The sequence below is a fragment of the Anopheles maculipalpis genome, chromosome 3RL (assembly GCF_943734695.1).
Source record: "Anopheles maculipalpis chromosome 3RL, idAnoMacuDA_375_x, whole genome shotgun sequence".
Taxonomy (NCBI): Eukaryota; Metazoa; Arthropoda; class Insecta; order Diptera; family Culicidae; genus Anopheles; species Anopheles maculipalpis.
In genome coordinates, this window is record NC_064872.1 from 86,014,007 (window position 1) to 86,032,742 (window position 18,736).

The 18,736-nt window shown below is 44.8% G+C and overlaps 2 protein-coding genes across 2 annotated transcripts; one reads left to right on the forward strand and one right to left on the reverse strand.

Moving 5' to 3' along the window:
- Positions 1 to 1,475: 1,475 nt before the first annotated feature.
- On the reverse strand, positions 1,476 to 6,414 carry LOC126562789 (uncharacterized). Its single transcript, XM_050219373.1, has 2 exons — positions 6,305 to 6,414; positions 1,476 to 2,256 (listed from the first exon to the last, which is right to left on the reverse strand). Exons 1-2 carry the CDS (start codon positions 6,346 to 6,348, stop codon positions 1,476 to 1,478), a joined length of 825 nt encoding a protein of 274 aa, XP_050075330.1. The 5' UTR covers positions 6,349 to 6,414.
- A 6,394-nt stretch (positions 6,415 to 12,808) lies between these two features.
- LOC126561393 (uncharacterized) lies at positions 12,809 to 18,207 on the forward strand. Its single transcript, XM_050217507.1, has 5 exons — positions 12,809 to 12,937; positions 14,110 to 15,243; positions 15,358 to 17,752; positions 17,823 to 18,002; positions 18,065 to 18,207. The coding sequence occupies exons 1-5, from the start codon at positions 12,851 to 12,853 to the stop codon at positions 18,205 to 18,207; spliced, it is 3,939 nt and encodes a 1,312-aa protein (XP_050073464.1). The 5' UTR covers positions 12,809 to 12,850.
- Positions 18,208 to 18,736: the final 529 nt, after the last annotated feature.

Genomic DNA, 18,736 nt, shown 5'->3' on the forward strand with positions numbered 1-18,736 from the left:
CGAACGACGGCCATGACGACTGTTGCAGAGCCAAAACCCTGTACCGCTGCACTGTGCACTCCGGGAAGTTGCAGCGCGCCTTCACTGCGATCCGGGGTTTTTGGTTTCGATTGTGGTCTTCTGGTTGTGTCTTTGGTGTCGTTTAAAAATAGGTTCGATCCACCGGGAAAGAATCCGGTTGTGATATAGACGAAGAGAGGATACGCTCGGGACGCATCCAACGAACGTAAATGCGTTGGATACGCCACAGATTTCTGCCCCTACCCGTTTTCACCGGTTGAATAGATGAAGATAAATTTGGTTAAGATATTAAGTTTTTGCCTTCGGTGTATCCAGCTTTTCTGAACCTCCCCGGCAACGGTGTGCGTCGGTGCATTTGCCCTGCAACTGCAGTTTGGTTGCAGCCAAAACGTGCCTAAATATAAACATCCGTCCGTTTGGATGATACAACGGGTTCGGTCACAGACGCCCGGGGCTAAACTGTCACCCGTAATAAACGTCTCGATGTCCGTGCAATGTGGCCGGCGAATCCGGACGATCATCCACAACATGGGGCTGTGGATCGTGGATTCTACCAGAGCTATCTTCTACGGTTGGTAATAGTGGTGCATCAGCAGCACACGGATGGCAATGATTTATAAGGCGTTGCCGGGTCTTTTTATAGAAGCCGTGAGTTAGAGCTGTTGCGGTACGGTTGAAACCGAACGCCAAATACAGTCGTAAGACGAGACACCATCACCACCAGACTTTTGTTGGCCGATCTGCAGGTCGATCTCGAGTGCAACTGCAGGCTGATCCCATCCTCATGATCAGCCAACTAAATCTCTTTAATGGGATCGGGTCATAGCAACTGCAATTGTTGGTAATAGTTTTCAAGAGCAGCAAAAATTATTCGCCCCCAAAAAGAAAGCCCCATTTTGCTTCATCAAACATTGTTGCCATTCGGAAATGGACGGTGGAAATCGTTGGACGTATTGCCAAGAAACGTTTTCTTTGTCATTGACTCAGAAATGGAATACATCCAAAGAAGACCTTTTCGGAGTGATACTTTATAGTCAAATAGGTGGTGTTTTCCGAATTTCTCAGAGCACAAAGGACGCAGCAACTTAATCCTATATCGAATTTTGTATGTTGAATAAGAGCACGTTAAGCTCGTGGTTAAAGTCACAAAAATTTTCAACACGCAAAAAACATCCAAGGCTTAATCCTACCGGAAAACAGAAGAATAAACTCAGTATTATCGTAGCCACAGCACACTTGCATTATATTTCACCTTCTAGAATTCATCTACACGAGATTAACGAATAGTTGCGGCCAAACATTGGTGAACAGGTGAAATAATTTAGCAGCTCATCAGCATTATGCGCCTGAACGCAGGCCAAACCCCAACAGAAACCTCCGTTCTTCACCCCATTCATCCTTAAAGCAAGCTACTAGACTTGTGTCTAGTGTCTAAAGCGCGTATCTTTTCGAGGTTACCTGTCGGCAGAAAGGGACGATGGAGGTACGGCTGGGGCGGCAGCTCCTGCCACCGCACCACGGCCACCTTCGCCCTGCAGGAAGTCCATGGTAGAATTTTTAACATCAACCTTTGGCTTCTGGCCCGGTTTGTTGTTGGCCGGTTTCTGCTGCTCGACGATGATGAAGCTATCTTCGTTGTTGGATGGCAGAACTGGGACTTCACCTGTTGGGGACGTTGCCGCCGGCTTTGGTGGTGTCGGTGTGGGTAGTTCCTTCTTTTCCTTGATGAGTTTAGCTGGAGCAGGAGCGGGAGCTAGGGATGGTACGGAAATGGGTTCTTTGGAAGCAGGAGCAGGAGTTGGCACCGGTTCCGGTTTCGGGACATCTTTCGGTTTCACTTCCTCCACTACTGGAGTTTTGGGAAGGGTTGGGGCAGGTTTGGCCGGTTCCGGCACTTTGCTAGGTTCGACTGGTACGGGAGTCGGTACCACCGGAGCGGGTTTGCTTACGGACACCGGAACGGATGGAGTTTCGGGTGTTTTCGGTGGTTCCGGTTTGGGGACTGTTGGTTTAACCGGTTGTACCACCGCCGGTGGTTGAGCTGGTGACTGAACGGGCTTCTGTTCTGGGGTAGGTTTCGTTGGTTCTACGGGGGCGGGCTTTTCCGAGGGCTTTGGCTCTGACGCTTTCGGTTTCGGCTCATCGGAAGGTGTCGTCGATTCTGGTAGCGCTTGTACGTTTCGATTTTTACCAGTGAAAAATGCAAAAATTCTATCCAGTATTGGAATGCGCTTTCTGGAACGGGTAAAAAATGATAAAAAAGAAGAAGAAAAAAGGAGAAAGAATATAAGAAATAAGAAATTTGACGTACAAATAACAAAACACAAAAGTAAACAGGGAAAAAGAGATAAAAACCTATGAAACAGAACGTAAAAGGGCGATGAAAAAACATAAAACTAAATCAACAAAAGCTCAACATTGATCAAAAAAGTAATAAAAACAAATCAAGACAAGCATAAACTATCGATGGCGCAATGTCAATCGAATACAAGCGAAGCATTGCACTGTTCTAAAGCTGATCCAATTTGCCTCCGAAGCGTTCTGACTTTTTCGGTCGCGCTTGAGCATTCGCATTAATTGCACTGTAAGCCTTGCCAATTGCTTGGCAACATGTGTTCTAGCATTTTCTTGTTTCCTACATCATTACTGTCAGCTGTACGTGTTTTTGTGTCACCGTGCATCAACATTCTTTTCCTTCTGTCCCTCTCCTGTGTACGTGTTAATTCAATTGTCGTGTCTCGCTGTATTGACGTTCCATTTTGGCATCGCGTTTTGTTTGAGTAGGTCCGACCGGCAGGAAAATGGCTGCAATGTGCCTTAGACAAGCACAAACATCTGCAATTTCAGTGGCTCCCACACGCATCACCATTAGTGCCATGAATCTAAAGTGATAATCGCATCAAAAGTGGCTTCCGATCGTTGTTTGAAGCAAAAAAAATGGATAAGCGTTCGTGCATGGACTGTGTGACATCAGCTTTCTCTTCGTTCTGCAGTTTTTGGTACTCTGCTGCTTCCTGCACACCTACGTTCACAGTACGTTCAACGACCGATAAGATAGCTTGGCCAGAGCGACGTCTATTATTCGTGTACGTGCCAATTCTCGGACGATGCTTCCAGAACGTATCGCCTGGCAAAAATCCTCTAGCAACAACAGTCACCCGGCGCCTGTCAGGTCTATGATATCAGTTCCTGCTTCGCGTTTGAAAGGTTGTTGCAATATGAGCTTCGGCGACGGTTGCAGCCACGGTTTATCTACTTTATCAACATCGTTGATTATTTTCGTGCAAACTGCACAAACCTTTTTTAATTATTTCTATTGCACTGATAGCACACCCCTAGTGTTGTATGTCTGTGTGTCTATGACGTGTGACGGTGGTTGATTTACAATCCATTACTCACGCAGATCGAGGAACAAATGACCCGAGTGTGATGTCTGAGAAGCTGTACGACGGTGCACTTTGGGCAAACGAGAAATAACTTTCCGCCATTTGGTGCTAAACCGGATAGAGACTAAGCAGTTTGTTTTTAATGGTCAAATTTTGAAGTAATTAACATTTTGTTATCGTTTAAAATACATACAAGACATTGGTGGCATTCCGAATTGTTTACGAAATGCTACAATGTTTATGGGTAATGATCTCACTTGTGCTATCTTATCTACGAAGTTGCCGTTGGATTATCCGCTTAACTGAGATTTTGATTGTTTAAGATATGGAAGTGAAGCGTTGCAAGCTTATGGTTTCCTTGTAGGTTCCTTGCCACTCTTAATCTGAGTAAAAATCGACAAGATCGAGGTGTTTGTGCAATTGCTAAACTAATCTTAGCGGGAGTGACAGAAGATCGGGTGTCATATTAGCTATCATTTTAATACCAATACAGGGCGTTAGTATTTAATAGTTGTTTTAAACCTATTTATGATTAAGTATTGATATAAGTTTGAATATCGTTAGCTGGCAATGTTTTCGTATGGCGGAGCGGATCAAAACCTCTTCTATACGTGCCTAAAAGTATGCAATACATATGTCAAAACTGTCCATTAAAAGATGAATTAATGATCAGATGGACCTCTTATGTTCGATTCAATATAACAGTATTTGAATTTTGAACCGAGCAAACAGGCAACAAAAAGACCCTGTAGCAAGAAGGGGTTAAATCTACCACAGAACCAGCTAGCTAAACAAACGTCACCGGGCAGCTGGGCATATTTTTCGCAACACTTGAGCCGGCTTCTATTACCACCACGACGCCGATCTTCGTTACGCCATCTTCACTTCACTTGACATTGAACTTGAGAAATGAGCAGAAAAAATAATGCAAATCGAGTATGTTCGGTGTTTGTTTTCCACTTTCGAAAAATTGTCTAACGTAGCCAAGGAAAGGGAAGACAGACGTGGAGAATGTATATTTCCCTTACCGCAGAGCAGTGGCGTTTATGGCCACCCGAGAGAGAGTGAAGTGAAGTTTATGTATGGCAGTGGGGTAGCAAAGAATTCGAGTCAAAAATATTGCCATTTATTTTCTTGCCGGTGTTTGTTTACCTTTTTAATGTGCCTAAAACAAACGGTTTGTTGCGATGGGTAAGATGATATAAAAGGATGGACTGAGTTTTGTTCTGGGATATTTTGCTCAATATATTCCACTTAATGTTTTGTTTTTGTGTTGAAAATAACAAAACGTATTTCATTTTCATTTTTCAACAACGGACAATGATCTTTTGTACAAAACAAAAAATCTTGAAACAGCTGACAGCATGACAACACGCCCAGATGACCGATCATCACTCGACAAGTGCGCCATTTTTCCACCCCGACGCGCATCTGTCCGTGCAAAAGTTACCTTGACATTCGCACTGTAAGGACATGCCTTCATGCCTTTTCCTTGCCATACAATCTGTCACGGTCAGCGTGGCGTCTTTGAAAGGAGATAGGTACTGCTGTACCGTTATTCCTGTCCTTGCGCCCTGCGTAGTGTCCGACCCATCCTGTACACGAACCGCAACCGCGACCGGAGAGGAAATTCTTTTAGGAAAAGATTTATAAATAACAATCCCCGGTCCCGGTCTGGTCTCTGCGGTTTCGTGCGGCACACGGTGCGAATTCACGTCAGACACACCCGTTGGGGCGCATTACGCGCTACATCCGGTGCGTGTTATATAATGGCGTTGTTGTTTGTTCTCTTCTCTACTCCCAAGTATATGGACGAGTTTTTTCTTGTTCTGTTCCGTTGTCGTTGCAAAATTGGTTTTTACTACAGTTTCGTTTTCCATTTAGTCGCGTTGTAGGTGTTGTGCTCTAAGAGTGTGTGTTTGCGTAGAAAAAATTAAGCTAATTAATTAGGACTGTTTGAAAATTCAAGGCAAAAACAATCGTACACTTCGTTGCTGACATACTGCTCGTTAGCTTTGCGTCCGCAACATATGGTTTATGTATTTCTTGGAATGGTTTTAAGTTATGCAAATCGTTGAAAAAATGTATGTCTACCAACAGTAAAATAGATCAACTGTTTTAAGGCTTGTTGTATTTCAAATATATCCCGTTTTCTGTTAATCTTTATCGTTCTGTTTGCACAAAATATATTTTTTCTTCAAAACGGTTTGTCATATAAACGAGCTACAAAAAACATTGAAAAGATTAATTTTCATGGTAAATCATAATTTATTTTCAAGTTCAAAATATAAGAACCGTATTCCAACGGCCGCTAACCCTTGAAATGTATCGTGTTACACAGATTGCATACTTTACGGGGCTTAAGCATGCTCGAGACGAATACGAGCTTTCATGCAAGCGCACAAAAGCTTGCTTGGATCACAGAGTAACAGTCAGAGAGTGATCTTGCAAAATACTCTCCTGTGTTTTTTCAAGGCATTTGTTGCACATGCGCTTTACTGCATTCTGGTTGTGTTAATCTGGTCGATGACAAATCGGACTGATGAATCAAACATGAATCAGTGTACGGCAAGGGAAACAGAGACACACTCGCTTCACCCCATCGAAGCGCCACCTTCGGAGGCTAACAGCGATCGTATCAACACTCACTCAATCGATCGTGGTTCGATGAGCATCGGTAATGATTATCTATTTTCAGTAGCTTCTAGGCAACTCTGTGTCACCATGTTGGGTGGCAATTGGAGGCCATGTGCGGCTGTATGGAGAGACCTCTTGCAGCGTACTTGGAGCGCATGCAGCTGCAGCATATTTTTATGGAGTTGGAGCATTGTATGCAGCAAAAAATCTATTTATTTACACGTATAAGCATTATTTAAATGGGCACTTTCGTTACTCACCTCAGCTCGTCCATCGCTAACGAGAAGTACCAAAGGGCAAACATGGTTGCTGTTATGGGTATAAGCGCGTACTTTACGAAGAACGATTTGCTGTAAAAGGAAGAAGTGGAAAGAAACTCATCAGTATACATGGCCAATTCCTAACGTGAGGGACAATCGGTCGGAAATTTGGTCGGATGCTGGTGAATCAGTTGTTAATTGCACTGCGGATCGTGACGTGTGATGACAAAAATGTCACTATGTGTGTGTGTGCGCTGGTAACCTCCACACAAACACGGTATGGTCGAGTTGAGTCAGTGGAGCACGTGACACGTTCGTGATGACGATTTTACGGTACACGACGTGTGTGAGTTGTGCGTGTAGAAGTAACTTTCACATATAGCTTCCAAAAGTTTATGCTTCCTAAGAGCAGCAGAAGAAAACTATTGTTTACTAGTCGCTTTTTTTTCTCTGATTTAGATCCACTATCTAATATAGGGTTTGTTTATGCAATTGACTTTTGGGAGAATTAATTTTCCAATTGATTAAGCTAAACTTAAATATATTTCATATTTTATTTTAATGGTGTATGATCACTTTTTAAATATGCTATACAGTCAATAACGTGCACCGCACTGTACCGACGCCGGTTTTGAACCTTAAATAAAAATTATCTATAATATGGAATAATAAATTATACAAAATTGTAAAACACATCAATTACTTTTATTTAAAAATTTTTACAAACTCTTTAGAAAATTTTTGTTAAGTGTTAACCTGGCCATAATTTTTGGAAGGATCGAATGTAGTAGTAAAAAATTAATAAATTAAGGTAAATAAGAACAGAACCTTGAATCAGCTTTACATGTGTCGATAATGTATAAAACGAAATCATATATTTATCTTAACGATTGCTCGAAAAAATAAATCTTTTTAGTGTTTTAAATTACTTTTATATCCATATTTATTTTTGCTTGTCCAACTAATGCCAGGTTTTGCCATTATGAAAATTTGCTCGGTGACGTACAGTCTACGCCAAGACTTCCTGTTTGTTTATGCTAGAGTGCTTATTTGCCAATGCATTTCGTACCGCTTAAACACAAACAACGCACCAATTGCCGGCACAATTCCTGTGTGTATGTAACAATAGAAGGGCGCCGTCTCGTCTTACAATATACATGTTTAAAAAAAAAAAAGCTATCCGGTTGGCGCCCAAGAAGCGTCCCTTTTTCCGTATCCATGGATAAACGCTACCAACACTGTTGCAATGCACCTACTCGCGAAGGATTTGGAGTATCGATTTTGTCCCCTGCGTGACCTTTTTTTCCTCCGTTTTAAAATTTAGTTCCGAACGTTCGCTTCGTGAAGATGAATAATCAATTTCCAAGTTGCATAACGACGGTGGCAGCGAATGGGGTTTGATTCTGGATAGAGTTTTAATTGGTTTCGAGAGCATCCACTAGCACACTTCGGTCATGCATTACGGTGTTACGCTTCAGATCATCACGTTCACCTTACGAGATTTCTCTATCCGTGTTTTGAAGTGGCTCACATGTTTTCTGGCTTTAGAGTGTTTTAACTCATTGGTTTGTTCGCTCTGACAGTGGAGTTATTGACTCAGAACGATACAAATAATGTCGCGCTCTGTGCACGCACACCGCCGTCATGATCTATTTTCAGGAAGCAAGCAGAAAATAAAATTCCCAATAAATTCGGTTGCACGTTGTGTCGTTAGCCAAACCAGGGGAAAACTTGTCCACGCCGGAGAAAAAGGCACTTTTTTATGGTGTGTGTATCTTTTGGTCTAGCTTTTGTCGAAACGGAACGGAGGAAGTGGGTGGCAAAATGAAAATCAGGTCAGTCAGTCGGACGTATAAGGTCGTAGCGAGAGTAGAGTATGAGAAAATTAATTTTCATACAAAACGCACCACACAGTTTTCTCTAAATAATGTTACAGAAAGGCACATGTAACTGGTTAAAAAAATGTTGTAAATACTTCGAGATAATCTTCTTGTTCTTCTCTCACACCACCTCTCGCAAAGCCAACGATGGCCAACCCGTAACACGATGACGTAACTGTCGTAAGGCCTCACCATCAAGGTGGGGTTCGATTCTCATGGAAAAAGGATGTATCTGACTCACTGACACAGAAGAGACGTTTAATTAACAATTTTCACCCACGAATCACTCAGCAACAATTCAACGCACATACACACGAACACTTCCGGCAGCTTCGAAATTTGGACATGCACTTTATGCAGAAAATGGATAATCGCTGGTGCACTTTTCGGCACAGTTCCACCGTGGCCTAGTTACTTACATTTCTTGCACCCGAATCTTGAACGTTCCCGTGGTACAACAGTACACTGCACGTAGTGGTAGCAGAAACACTCACACGACGCTACCAAGGGGTGGGTTTCGAATGCTTTTACCGTCAACCCGAATATCGGTAACGGTCTGTGTATGTCTACCACCCGGTATTGTCACTTGACGCGCGCGAGAGGATGCTGATGGGTGGCAGCAATAGCAATGTGTACCGAGTTTTATGTGCAAATTTTCACGACTGCAGCGCGTACACCAGCAACGATAGGCGAAGATGACTTGGGCGATTGTTTATACCCCGTGTGTAGTGCGAGAGATATACAGCACAGGGCTACGTTTTGGTAGTAGTAACTGGTGTAGGTAAGCAAGAGGAAATAGAAGGGGAATGACGATACCCGGGAGAGTGTCGTGAGCAGTGTTGCGGGAGAAGAGACCAAAGTAAACCGTGAGAGAGTGGCGTTTGGACGATGGTCTCTTTTAATATGGAGACACATCATTAATTCTGTTGTAAATTGAAAGGATTTAATTTTGCTTGAATTTAATGTGTAACAAGTAATAAACCAAACATTTTCCATCCCTTATTGAGGAACCTACCGCTAGTTTACTAGCATTAAGGCCATAATTATCCCCAAAAATAACGGTTGGACTTTCAAAATATATTTTGAGATCTTGAGGGAAAGCTGCTATCGATTGAGAAGCAATTTTGTAAACCCGTATCCACCTTGTCCTGAATCTATTTCAAGGACTTTTTTGTAGACACTCTAATCCTTAAGAGCTTAAAACGTGGGACAGGACACTCAGGAATAGCGCTAATAGCATGAAAAAAATCTTACCACGAAATGAAATGCTACCGTTATTAGCAATAAGGCTAACAATCAGAGTAGGCCATTCTAATAGAATAAAAACAAATGCATTCTTTACTATCGGCTTAACGGAATCTCTATTTAGGTATTTTTACGGAGTATTTTTTGTATCTTTTTACATTTTAAAATCTTTTATTTATCATCTCATATGTTTATAGACCATCGGCTAACGTACCGATGGAATGGAACCAAAACCACACAAACACACTTGTCACCAAGCTTCGCGGTGTGGTTTTCTTGCATTTTCTCTCAGCAACAAATTTGAGAGCTTTTTTGACCGGAATGTGTATCTTTGTGTTGGTTCCGGAACGTTAAACAAATGCTTACCGGAACGTTACGATAAGCTGCTTGATGGATCTACACTTGCACAACGCTTCGGACCAAAGTCCTTTTCCCACGAATTAATTATGAGATAATCTACCCAAAACGAGTACACTGTCAATGTTTGAAAGTGAACCACTCGTCTATCTAACTAGCTCTCCTGAAGTGGTGGGCTCTCTGCGGTAATACTTTGAAAAGAACGTGACTAATTCACCACTCTGAGTCGTACATTACCCTCTCTACGTATGTAGCTCTCGAAAGAGCACACCGGGAAAAAACATTAAAAGAGAAAGACCATGACGTCGATGTGCTGGATTGTACGCCGTTACGCTTGGCATCGTATCGTACACGTGAAACTCTCGTCTCTAAAGGTAAGAAAGGAATTAAGCAGATAGGAGATAACTGTGCGCCTGCCGTTCGTACCAAGAGAGAGCATCAAATCTCTTTGTTTCGATGATTTTATCACCAACTCCTCGGCCGTCGTTGGCTGCGTACAGGTTGCGTTTTGTCGCTGCTCACTATGACAACTGTGCTACTCACCACGCCATTCGAACGGCGAGCAAAGCTCTCACGCAATGGTGGTGAGAATATTCACCACAAGCGTAATTTGAATACGAGAGCACGTGGTGCGTATCTACATGGAGGCGCCTGGTTATTACTGATAGTGTCAACAGTTTGTGTAGTTGTGAGTTTTGTGTTATGTCTTCAAATAATTTAAAAGTTCACTTGATTAAGTTAATCTACAATTACTCGCACATTAAGGATCCGATAGGAGAGTTCCGCATATCGTTGGATGCGTCTTTGGAGGCTAAGGGGGAAAAGTGATTTTCCACAATAACTTGGCGTAACCCGGAATGCTGCTGGCGGAATTTTCCGGGAGTTTTTGGAACCCCCTAAGCCCGTAGAAAATCGACGAAACTCGCCCAGTTTTGATGCGATCAGGGCGTCTAGCACATCGTTGGATACGTCTTTGGACCGCGCATCTTTTTGTCCAACAATTTAAACCAACTCCTTCGCCTCAGTTTCAGTCTTATTTAGATCAATGTTCAATAATTATTCAAAATTATGAATGTGGGGAAAGTTTGTTATAAATCCGATTACATGGCTTTGCATGGATTTAATATGATGGAGGGCCCCAATTTCCAGTCCGCTTAGGGCCTTAGAAAAGCTAGATCCGCCTCTGGCAGAGATCGACGTTGCTGCCTTATCTTCATACAGTCGTCTAACTTGTATGGCCTAAGTTGATGTAGTGTTGCGATTTAAATTGCTATCTACTGCATCCGTCATATTTAAATGGATTAATAAAAAGCTTAAAAAAACATTAAATAATTGTCACCGTATTGTGGCTTCCCCTCCACTTAAAATATACGCACAGGTATTGGGGAAAACCCCAGACTTCTGCGATAAAATTGTACCAGGGAAATCCCTCATCTGGTAGACCCGTTTCAATTACACATTGCATAGCGGTACGCATTGTGTACGCATGCCGGGCCATTTCTACCGTCCCAATTGAACAGGCAAGCTACAGTCATACAGCAAATAAACCATTATGCTCCTGCGTAATGAATCAGCTGATTACAATGCTGCGCTTCGCACTATATTGTTATGATTCGTACCAAGTGTTATACTGACGGAGCGATAAGCGCACAACACACATACAAAAGCGGTCATAGATTGCAAAGGGAAACGAATCGTGTCATCGCAACTTGCTTCCCATCTTAACGATCTTGTGGACCAAACACGCCAATTGAACATTAATTGAAACCGAGCGCTTCTATCGTAACGGCTTAAATGAAACAAACTGTTTCATCGATCGTTTAAATGGTAAGAAACAACGTCCCTTACGGCTTGAGGGGGAGAAAGTGCTACCGATTTGTGACCACTTAATTGATTCATTAAAGAGGGTCAATTTGCTTCATCTGTTCTTCGGTGCACCATTCAGAACGCACATGATTCATCTTCGTTCTGAAGAGCGTTTGGGGTTTTACCGCAGCATCAACGCGTAGTACAAACTTTGACCCAAACCATCTGGAGACGAATCTCGAGAGTAGCTGTTGTTGCTTTGTTTGTTTATACGGACGATCACTCTCAGCAGTCGAGCAGAGCAGTCGTAAATTATCAGCCGCATAAGATGGACGAGAGATGCAGATAAGAAGTGTGTCGGTTCGGACGATTCACTGACGAGACGACCGAAGACGATGCTGGACGGTACACTAAACCTACTGACGTTTCGCTGGCGGATGTATAGAAGTCTAGCGTAACTTTAAATCACAGTACGTGCTGTCCTGGTTAAAATCCGTTTTCTAATTAGCACCTGCTAAATGATGTGTGAACCTTATGCATATTCAAGACACAGCTGCAGAGGTAATCCACTTCGTTTACGTGATCTTCGATCTGTATCGTCTCGGAACGTTGGTAAACTTAACTACCAACTTTAAATAACAGATACAGAATAACACTTTAAAATAACAGATTAGAATTAAAACTCACCTTTTTTTTCAACCCCACATGGTTTAGATCACAGGGTTAATCCGACATACATCCAAACAAATACGTGACAATTGTTTTATTCATGTGAACCCTTTAGCTTAGCTACAACATAAAAATCAGCTTAATATCTTGTTGACTTGAACGGTAGTTTTAGTGCTCAAACGCACAAGCTTCATTCAAAAACCCAACCCCAGCCCAGATTTGACCTCGTCGGATGCTTCTACCATTTGCCTGCCACGATGCTTACTAGTCTGTGTGTAAAGGGGCAACCCGAAGCAGCGGGAAGAATCGCTCGTAACCTTCTGAATTGACGCGATCGTCTGCTCATTGTGCGATCAGAACTGGACCAAGCAAGACGTCCAGATAGGAGCAAGTTGTCGACGGTCCCATACTAGTGGACTTCTCTTCTGTAAACGACTGTGTGCAATTGTAGATTGTTTGTGATAATTTGTGTCTACCAGCACCAGTTAATCCTGTCTCGTGTGGTGCGTCGTGTATTTGTTTTACGTGCAGAAAGATAAGCAGAGCAACCGATCGTTGCTGGCGATCAGTGAAGCAAAGGGTGGCAAAAATGCGGCAACGCATTTGGAACCGTCCCACGATGGTGCTGCTAGTGCTGACTGTGGTGATCGGTGGCTGGTGTAATGTGGTGCTTGGTGTAAGTTGATCGGAAAAATAAATAATTCATCCCTGCCTGCATGTTCCAGAATCGTGTCCAGAACTAGTAAGATTGAAGGCTTATCAGAGAATTCAAGTGCTATTGTTGTGTTGGCTTGTGGGATTTCTAGGCGTTGTAAGTTGATATTTTTCCCTCGGGCGCCATGTGAATGTGGCAAGGATGTTTTGGTTCTTTCCTATCAGGTTTTCAAAGTCACAGCACAATCGATGATCGTGAGAATCAGCAGCAAGACAGGAGAACCTGAGATGAGTCAAGACTCTTGTGACATTGACCTATAAATCAGTTCAGTCAGTTCAACAATTATTCCTGTTTTCCACTCACCAATTAAATTGTTCTACACGAAAGCGAATGCCCACAGTAACGAGAAGCGAAAGATACAACAAAGTTCACCATTTTCCACCGATACTGCTTATCTGCTTAAAGGACACTTTCTTCTAATCAACACATTGCCTCATCTCGCACGTCCAGTCAGTTCTGCAACGTCTCGTTGCTAATAACCTCGATCCCATTTCTTCCGGTTTCAAGATAGCGATTCCATTCCGTTCGCGAAGACAATGTCATCACAGATCCGTACGAGGTCTCTGTGTGTGATGGGCCTTCTTGTGTTTGTTGCCATTCCAAGAACGTGTCGGAACGCGTTATCAACTGTGTTACGATGCTATCAAAAGCCAGCGCAGTACACGCTGATGCGCAAAACGAATGCTCTGGACGATGCTTTGTGAAGGAATGATTTAAATACTCAATCGATCGATCGATCGTTAGGTCACTTGTGTATGAAGGAAGTGGATTTCATCTGCATGTTGTTTTCAGACGAATCATGCTCAATATGATAACGGGGGGTTTGTATGTTGATGTATATTCCTGAATATGCTTCAAATGAATATGTTAAGATGGAAAGCGTGAATTAACTTCAACAGCATTCGTTGTTGATCAATTGTTCCGATGCCGGAGATCACTTCATTATTTCTAAAGAGGAGTTTTTGGTCTCTCTCTACTCCTCTTGATCTGTCGTCTATTTCCTAGCAGCTTACATAAATTAATCAATCTTAAGTGATCGTTCGATTGATAAGCCGTTTCCACAACAACAACTGTGTTTCATCTAATGTATTCCACCTCTATCTCGCTCTATCACGCATGAAACCCTCTTCTAGATCTACGATCCGCGAACTGTACCACACAGCAGACATCATGTGCATATGATGCCGGAGATGCATGGTGCGTACAGCCAGGTCCATCACCAACGGGCACAACAAGAACCTTTTCCTCAGCAATTCGTGCAAACGGAACACTACCAGTACGAGCAGCCACAGAAGCAACAACCCTCACTGATAGGATCACAGCAGCATGGTCCTTCCGGTCCACAGTACCAGCCGGGTGTTCCACTCGCACCGTACCCAGCAGACGTCCAACGATCGCCGGCTTATGGACGCGCCCAAGCTTACACACAGCAACCCGCCCTAGTGCCTTTGGCTCCTCGCTTTTCTTATGGCGAAGAAGATCGATTGATCGCAGAAACCGCTCCGGCAAAGCTTGAGCGCCCATCGGTTCACCCTCTGTTAAAAGACTTCAATGGGCTGGAATGTCCCGAAGGCAGAACTGGCCATTTCCCATACGTAATGGATTGCCGTCAGTTTTTGAGCTGCTGGAAAGGACGTGGCTTCATCTTGAATTGTGCACCAGGAACACTGTTCAATCCGGACACACGCGAATGTGATCATCCTTCAAAGGTGTCCTGTTTGCCGGTGCCATCTTTGAACAGTGTCAATGAGCCTGCTATTCGGGCTCCACAGAAGCTGGCCGCTTATACCGATCAGAGACAGCAGCCACTTCAGGCGCAACCACAACGACAGTCATCACCACAACAGGAAGAGCTTAGTTGCCCTCCGGGTGTGATTGGACTTCGTCCACATCCAACCGATTGCCGGAAGTTTCTAAACTGTAACAATGGTGCCCGGTTTGTGCAGGAATGTGGCCCCGGTACAGCGTTCAATCCACTCATCCTAACCTGTGACCATCTGCACAATGTCGATTGTGACAAAACGGAGAACGTAATTGTAGATTATGATCGTCCATCGTCACCTGTCGCCCAGCGCCCAGCCTACTATCATCCATCGCACATTCCTGCTGGTTCACAACCAGTTCCTGCAATCGTCAGCCCACAGATTCCTACTCACCAATACCAACAATCGCCCCCCCCCGCAGGTCAGAAACCGCAACAACCATCCTACTATCCATCGCAAGTTCCAGCTGGTTCACAACCAGCTCAGGGAAACTTTAGACCCCAGGTTCCAACGCACCAACAAGCTCCCAACTCAGGCCAGAAACCGCTCCAATCTTCTTACTACCCGTCACAAATTCCCGCCGGTTCACAGTCATCTCCAGGAGGCGTTAGACCTCAGATTCCTAGCCACCAACAATCGCCCAATCCAGGTCAGAAGCCGCTTCATCCAGACGTGGAACAACTAAATCCGCTGCCAACAGAACCTACTGTGGACGAATATGAAGAGATCGATGCCGATCAGGATGCGGTTTACGATGGGTTCGATCTCCGTTCCAACTTTGGAGCACCGGAGATAGATCGCCGCCAGCCGAAAGCTTCAAAACCGACACCAACCGAAAAGCCCTATCCGATCTACGTAAGACCTCCGACCAAGCAACCACAATCGCTTCACCGCGATGCGGAACTGGTGCAAAGCGTTCAGCGACCCGTGTACGTTGCGCCTTCGACTACGGCCCGCCCGCCTGGAACTCCTTATCCGACGGTTCGTAAGGAAGATATCGACATCCAGCAGCATCTTGATGCGCTTAAGCTTATGCTGACACCGTACATGAAGGAACACAAGCAGACCGTTCCGCTGAATGCAACGAAGCTCAGCACCATGATGACTACAACGACGACAACGACGGAGGCACCACCGATTGTGCAGGTTGTCGGACTTCCACAGCCTGTGCCACGGGACCCAAATAACCGATCCTCCTCCCCTGCAGCACCTTACGTCCTACCGACACCGGGTGAGGTGAATGAGTTTTTCTACGGTGCATCCGAACCGATCCCGCTGGCTGCTTGGCCATTGCCACCACCGTACATCACCGAACCGGCCGAAGGTACCTACAACCGACAGCATGCATCAGCGCCTGAGTCCGTTGTGTATCCCATTTACCGTAGGACAACAACAACTAGCACGACAACCACCACTGCGAAACCGGCGCCATCGATTCGTAGCCGTTTCGGTGACAATCGTCCCAATCCATGGCGACCGATGAATGTTCCGCATGTAACGACAACGAAAACAACCACGCCACCAACCACCACAACCACACAGGATCCTTGCTACGGAAAGTTCGTCTGCGGCAATGGAGTTTGCATCGATGAGGCGGAAGTCTGTGATGGACGCGACGGATGTGGAAACCGTGCTGATGAGCAGGTTTGCGATCACATCGGGTACGAACTGAAGCTATCCAAGAAGGTGCAGGGTAGTGTGGAGGTGCGAGCCTTCGATCGTTGGGGTTATGTGTGTGATGATGGATTCACGATCGAGGCGGCCAATGTGGTTTGCCGTGAGCTAGGATTTGCTGGTGGTGCGATCGAGATAAAGTCCCACTCGTACTTCCCACCGAACGCTACTGATCCGGATGAGTCGCAGGAACAGGATCAGGGACCATTCTTCATGATGGATGCTGTCCGCTGTCAGGGAAATGAAACTTCGCTCCGTGACTGTACGTTTAACGGGTGGGGTGTGAGTGACTGTAATCGGGAGGAGGTAGTTGGTGTCGTGTGCCGTACACCGGTCATGTCCTGTCCGCAGGATTATTGGTTGTGTCACGCCTCGGAGGAGTGTGTCCCCGTACAGTTCCTGTGCGATAATGTTCGTGACTGTGCGGATGGATCGGATGAATCGCCAGACCATTGTAAGGCGCCGCTGGAGGTTCGCTTGATGGGTGGTCCGTCCGATCGTGAGGGACGGGTGGAGATCAACTATCACGGCACTTGGGGGACGGTGTGTGATGATGATTTTGGTGTGCGAGAGGCACGCGTAATCTGCCGACAGCTAGGCTTTAATGGAACGGCCGAAGTAAGGAAAAGTGTCTATCCACCGGGGACGGGACAGATCTGGCTCGATCAGGTGGCATGCAACGGTACGGAGGCATCGATTGAGGACTGTGTCCATTGGCACTGGGGTGAACATAATTGTGGCCACACGGAGGATGTGGGTGTGCGGTGTGGTGTTTATGTGCCGACAAAGCCACGTGCAGCAAAGTTGAGAGCTACGAGACCGAATCCAAGGTTCGATTTTGTGGAACGATCGCGCAAAATTCATCCGGACTCGTGTGGCCGCGTGTTGGTGGATCCAACGCTTCGCAAACCAACGTACGGTGCGAGAGTTGTGCATGGTTCGGAAACGGTCTATGGACATCATCCGTGGCAGGCATCGTTGCGCGTGAAGACGTTGCATTGGTGTGGAGCGGTATTGATTACGCGTTATCACGTACTGACGGCGGCACACTGTTTAATCGGCTATCCGAAGAGTACGTATCGGGTGAGGATAGGGGATTATCATACGGCGGCGTACGATAAAGCGGAACTGGACATCTTCATCGAGAACACGTACATCCACGAGCAGTTCCGGGAGGGTCATCATATGAGCAATGACATTGCGGTGGTTGTGCTGAAGACGCCGGTCCGGTTTAATGATTACGTGCAACCGATCTGTCTACCGGAACGGGATGCAGCGTACGAACCGGGCAAGAACTGTACGATCTCTGGTTGGGGTGCAACCGAGGCCGGATCGAAGGGTAAGTTGGCAGTGGGCAAGAGAGAGAGAGAGGATTCTGGCAATAGTTTATTAATTATTTCTTTTTACAGACTCATCGTACGATCTACGCGCTGGGACGGTTCCTCTACTTCCGGATAGTGTGTGCCGAAGGCCAGAAGTGTACGGCGATTCGCTGATTGACGGTATGTTTTGTGCCGGTACTCTAGAGCCCGGTGTCGACTCGTGTGATGGTGATTCTGGTGGTCCTTTGGTGTGTCCGAACGGGGATGGTAAGCTGTTGGAAGACTTTGGCATGAATTCTTGGTCCTAATCTATACTTTTTTCCTTTCAGGACTTCATACATTAACCGGTATTGTGTCGTGGGGAAAGCACTGTGGATATGCAAACAAACCGGGCGTCTACTTGAAGGTGGCACACTATCGAGACTGGATTGAGGCAAAGCTTAATCAATCACTCCATCAGTATGGTGTGTAAGCAAGCCCTTCCTTCTCTCAAAGCAAGGTGCGTCAAGAGCTTGAAAATTAAACCGTAACTTTATCGTGGTTGGGATATTAAACTTATTACCTTTTCTTCTTTTTTTTTCTTTACCGAAGATGACGCCTAAACGAGGTAACAAGTAGTTTGGTATAAGAATGACAAAACAGTAGAAACAGCAGCAGCAGCAGCAAATGAGCCTTTAAAAACCAACACGACTGTTGTGTATGATGTACCTTAAATCCTTTTTGATTCGATTGCATTTCCGACACATTCTCTTACTAGATTTAGTGATATTGATTAACATTGTTGTGTTTTTAATAATAGGATATTAGTGTAAAAATGTATGGATTGAAGATAATTGGAATGTTGGACTATTAAAGAACTCTTAATAATAACTATCTTGGCTAAACGACCTGCTAGGTCATTCCAGCCAACAATTGGCTTACAAGTCTTGATGATACCAGGTAGTTGGATACCTGGTATCATGAAGACTTGTAAGCCGTGTCGGCCGACCGTGTCGTGTGAA